We start from the raw sequence: 5,000 nt of genomic DNA, 5'->3' as shown, positions 1-5,000 counted from the left end.
TCGGCTCTCCGCCCGCATGTCATGCTCCGCGTCTTGGCCTTTTTTTTGGGGGGTGGGGGGGGCGCATTCTTGAGGTTAGGATGTGGGGCCTCGCATCATAACCGGCCGGCACTAACTGATCCACTATGCGTATTTAATCAGGGGAATTGAGAGTTAATGTCGCTAAACAGGCATCGAGAAATGGCGATAAATAATAATGATCAAACGAGCGCCTCTCTTGTTCGCTGCTTTGTTGAGTATTCATCGTGACGTCGTTTGAGCATTGCAAGCGTTTTCATGAAAACCACCGTGGGAGTATTAGATTCAGTGTGTGTCTTGGGTGGAGTGGGCTCACCCATTGTACACAGTGCCGTTCTGGCCCCGGTCACATGTCGGTGTTTTTCTCTGCTGTGTTTGCGCACGCTGGCCTCCTTCCAGTATCACAGCGTGCAGCGTTCTCAGTACGTTGTCGACACGTTGAACTTTTCTTATTCCGACCATTAACCCCGCCCCACACCCCCACACCCCCACCCAAACCGTTACCAGGTACTGCACGGACGACATGCTGCTGAGGGAGATGATGTCGGACCCCCTGCTGGAGCGCTACGGTGTGGTGGTGGTGGACCAGGCCCAGCAGAGGACGGTGGCCACTGACGTGCTCCTGGGCCTGCTCAGGGACATCGCCCTGCAGCGGTCGGAGCTCCGGGTGGTGCTCCTCTCCGCCGACCCGCCGGGCCCCAAGCTGCTGGCCCACTACGGCGGCGGCGCCGGTGGCGCGGCCGTCCCGCTCATCCAGCTGGAAAGCCCGGGCGTAGGGGAGGTGGTGTACAGCGGCGGCCACAAAGACTACGTCTGCTCCGCCCTGCGCCTGGTGCTGGAGATTCACCGCTCCGAGGAGGACGGGGACGTGGTCGTGTTTCTGGTCACGGCGCAGGTGCGTGGCGGCCATTTTAAAGGTTGCTTCAAAAGGGCAGTTCCACCCCGGGTGGAACGTATTATGACGTGATCAGAGCTGGGAAGCAGCACTGTCACCGCCGTGCACGCTCGTTTCAATCTCATCGCGTGTGTCATTCTTGCAGACGCGGCTCGTTTGTGATGATGAAATGAATCCCTCTTTTGAGACTCGGTGAAAGGGGTCGTTCCCTTTCGTCGACTCTTTTTCGTTCATTTGGTTCGGTTGGTGTAACTCTCGGCGAGCGAGGGAGGACTTCTGGTGAGCAACTAACGAGTAGGTTTGGCTCTTAACGGGAATCATTTCATTCTGTCCCAGTTATTAATTTTTGGGAGAATGCAAGGTGTGAATCAGTCTCATTCGACATGAATCGCGCCAAACGCCTTTAATATAACACTCGGCTCTTTTCCTTCGAGGACGCCAAACGGCTCATTTGGCAGCTTCCGACTCCTGAGTCATCTCAAAGATTTGTTCGATACGAACAAATCGCCGATCGCTCGTAGCTGCTGCAGAAATTGCTTTGGCTACTTACGTCTCGGATCTGTCAAATAAACGTAATCGTCAACACCTTTTCAAATCCCTGATCCCCCTCGAGGAACCGAGCTTTCAGTCTCTCTCTCTCTCTCTCTCTCTCTCTCTCTCTCTCTCTCTGCCAGGAGGTCGACCTGGCCTGCGGCCTCCTCCGCCGGGGGGGCCCCGGGCTCCCCCCCGCGCCGGCCGATCTCACGCCCGTCCCCGCGCACCCCGGCCGGGCGGGGACGCTGCCGCCCTCGGCCGACGCCCGGACCCGCCGAGTGTTCCTCACCTCCGGTCCGAACGGGGACCTCTTCTGGGACGCGGGCTCCATAAAGTTTGTCATCGACGCCGGCCTCCACAAAAGAAATGTACGTCCTCCTCCGTTTCAAATCTGGCGCAAATCTAAATGTGGGTTTTGCGGTCTCACTTAGGCAGCTAGTGAGCGACAGATTAGCCTTTGTTTTCTTCCTGCGCTGCGTCCACTAGAAACCAGTGTTTCTCATTGGAAAAGGTCAAATATAGTTGACCTTGAACGTTATAGCACATTACAATCGTTTTCTCTGGGGTTTTATGCTCATTAAAAATATTGCCACGCACACTCCGTAACCCATCATGTATTTTATCTTATGGAAGGTTATTATTATGAACAATTAACGTAAAACTACAAAAAAAAAATTAATTTAAAAATGAAACTTAACCCCTCTATAAACTAAACCCAGGTACTAAAATGACTGTTTCATTTTTATTTTTAATAAGTGTCTGTGGAAAAATGTCGCCATCCAAAATATCAGTGTTATCAATCTGAGACTCAATGGAAATAGGTAGAATATAAATAGAGCTCATGAACATAAATATATATATATATATATATGTATAAAAATAAAAGGGCATTTTCAATCCAAACAAAACAAAGGAATAAAACAATAACATTACCTTCGTCTGGTGAGCTGCAGTACAGACCCTGGATAGATGGAAAACATTTATATTGGTACCATGAGCGCCAACGTCCTCCGCTCCTGTTGCAGGTGTACAATCCCAGGATCCGGGCCAACTCGGCCGTCATTCAGCCGGTCAGCGCGGGCGAAGCCAGGGCTCGCCGGCAGCTGGCGGGTCCGACAGGTAAGAAATGAAACCCCGATCGGCGTTGACTTCCCTCCGCCCCCCGCTGACCCCACCCCCACCCCCCACCGAAGCTGACCGCGCGACTCCCCCTCTCCCGCAGGGAAGTGTTTCTGCCTGTACCCGGAGGACTGGCCCCTCCCCGGCGAGACGCGCCCCCGCATCCTGGAGTCGGACATCACCGCCACCGCGCTCTTCCTGAAGAGGATGGAGATCAGCGGACTGGGCCACTGCGACTTCATCGACAGGCCGGGTAGGAGACGCCCGGGGGAAGCGGCTCGCGTTCCGACCTTTCTCTCAGGGCTTCACGACCCGCGCGGGAGCGCCCCCGGGGTTCCGTCCGAGGGCCCCCTTTCATTCACTGTTTATATCAGCGACCCGGGAATTCGACGCCTTTACGCCGACGACGCCGTACCCTCCCGTCGCGCTGCTCCTCTGGCCGGGGCTGACGGGAGCCTCGCAAACCGCTTTTCGGAAAAAGCCGCGACAGCCGAGCTGGTGTGGGGTGAAGCCCGCTTCGACCGCGGGGCAAACCGAACGAGCGCCTTTTTTCCCCGGGGGAGAAGATCCCCCGTGACCCCCACAGGACCCCGGGATTGAGGAAGGTCGTCCCCTACGAACGCCCGGGGAGTCTGAACGGACGAGGCGTTGTCTCTTAACGGGCGCGTTCACCTGCTGACGGGGGAAGTCCGGGTTGAAGTCGAGGCTGGGTTTTGATTTTAGAGATAATTTTGTCTTTTTTTTTTTTCCTTTCGTGCCCCGGGAAACGACATCTAACGCACATTCAACAAGCCATATTTTTGACAGTTATCCAAGCGCTCCATTTAGGCTCGGCAGCACGCTCTTGGGTCCTCGTATGTCGGTGTGAATCACCTTCAAGCGGCTTGGTTAACAAGGTGATAATGAGGTTCGTCAGGTTTACGACGCAGCCTCCTCAAACATCTGTTGTTCACTGACGCAGGTTTCCAAACCGACGTTCGACGTCAAATGACGGTGGAGGGCGACAGATTCTCTGCGACTTCGTGGGAACATCTGGAATCGGGCTTCACGGCCGTGGACGAGGCCCGTTGTGTCTGCGTTCCTGAAATATGAAATTAAAAAATAATAATTTAAATCGCCTTTCTTGTTGGTGGTTGGGAGCGCGGCCCTGTAGGGGGCCGTCCTGTTAAATTGGAGGCTTCCACCACTTTAGGAATTGCACTTTAGGCTTTAAAGTAGGTGCAGGTCATTTCATAGGAATTAGTGATGTCTTCATCCCGGACGCTCGTACCTCCGTCCGTTTTAACCACGGCGTCACCAAACCCAAAGAAATTCGCTTTTTTTTTTTTTTTTTTTTTTTTTTAAAGCGCCAACCCGGAAGAAATTTCACAACTTTCACACGCTATGCAGTCCAGGCAGCTTGGATGACTAAACGTTCATTTTGTTTTTCTTCTTCTCTGATAACGGGACGTTCCGGGTGCAGTCGGGTTGAGGCGCTCCGTCAACTGGGTCAGAACGGGGAATGTTCTGTTTGGGAGCAGTGAGCTGTAACCGCAGCGGATCTGACAGCTCCTGTTCCGCCGGCATTGTCTCAGCGCTGACCTGCTTCCGTGTGCCGCCGGGATCTGCCATAACACACACTCACTCTCTCTCTCTCTCTCTCTCTCTCTCTCTCTCTCTCTCTCTCTCTCTCTCTCTCTCTCTCTCTCTCTCTCTCTCATTGCAAAACGTGGCAGATGTTGGAGGATTAGGAACTTTAAATCCCCTGCTGCCTTTTCTCCTTGTTGTTGTTGGTTGGTAGCGCGGCCCTGTAGGGGGCCGTCCTGTTGAACTGGAGGCTTCCACCACTTTAGGAATTGCACTTTAGGGTTTAAAGTAGGTGCATTGATACCAGTGTTGAGCGCTTGCCGATACCAAACTGAAAATCAACAAACAATGTTTGTCTATTTTCCAGGTTTATTTAAAGATTTTAGGTGTATTGTTTAAATTGAGGTTTATTGTACATACACTGATTTTCATTTCTTAGGTTTGTTGTTCATTTTTAGTATTATTTATAGTGTTTGTTTATTATTAGGTTTATTGTATGTCACCAAACGTTGCTTTTAGGGTTCTAGGTTTATTTTTTGGTTTATTAAATAAGTAGTGTTTGTTTGGTCGGTGTCTGTTTTAAGTACAAGCATATGAGTACAGCGCCAAATGTGATATACATTTATCCAAAGTGTATTTTGTGTGTAATTAGACATGATTTAATGTTTTTTTTGTGTGTGTTTTTTTTTTTTTTATCCTTCCCTGCCCCCTCCACCTCAGACCCCGAGGGCCTCATGCAGGCTCTGGAGGAGCTGGACTACTTGGCGGCGCTGGATGACGACGGCAACCTGTCCGAGATGGGCATCATCATGTCCGAGTTCCCGCTGGAGCCCCAGATGGCCAAGACACTGCTGGCCTCCTGCGAGTT

The 5,000-nt window shown here is 52.1% G+C and overlaps 1 protein-coding gene across 1 annotated transcript in view; it reads left to right on the top strand.

Annotated features, from left to right (window-relative positions):
• Positions 1-5,000, top strand: part of dhx32b (DEAH (Asp-Glu-Ala-His) box polypeptide 32b) — a 13,054-nt gene that overhangs the window by 2,703 nt on the left and 5,351 nt on the right. The window contains exons 3-7 of the mRNA XM_080016959.1: positions 526-913; positions 1,588-1,815; positions 2,473-2,566; positions 2,670-2,819; positions 4,853-5,000. The exon at positions 4,853-5,000 is cut by the window's right edge and continues 44 nt beyond it. Coding sequence (XP_079873085.1) covers positions 526-913; positions 1,588-1,815; positions 2,473-2,566; positions 2,670-2,819; positions 4,853-5,000 — 1,008 coding nt within the window. The remainder of the gene's footprint in view (positions 1-525; positions 914-1,587; positions 1,816-2,472; positions 2,567-2,669; positions 2,820-4,852) is intronic.

The sequence above is a fragment of the Zeus faber genome (genome assembly GCF_960531495.2).
Source record: "Zeus faber genome assembly, chromosome: 16".
NCBI lineage: Eukaryota > Metazoa > Chordata > Actinopteri > Zeiformes > Zeidae > Zeus > Zeus faber.
The sequence above is the reverse complement of the archived record's forward strand: the minus strand, read 5'-3'. Positions and strand labels throughout refer to the sequence as shown.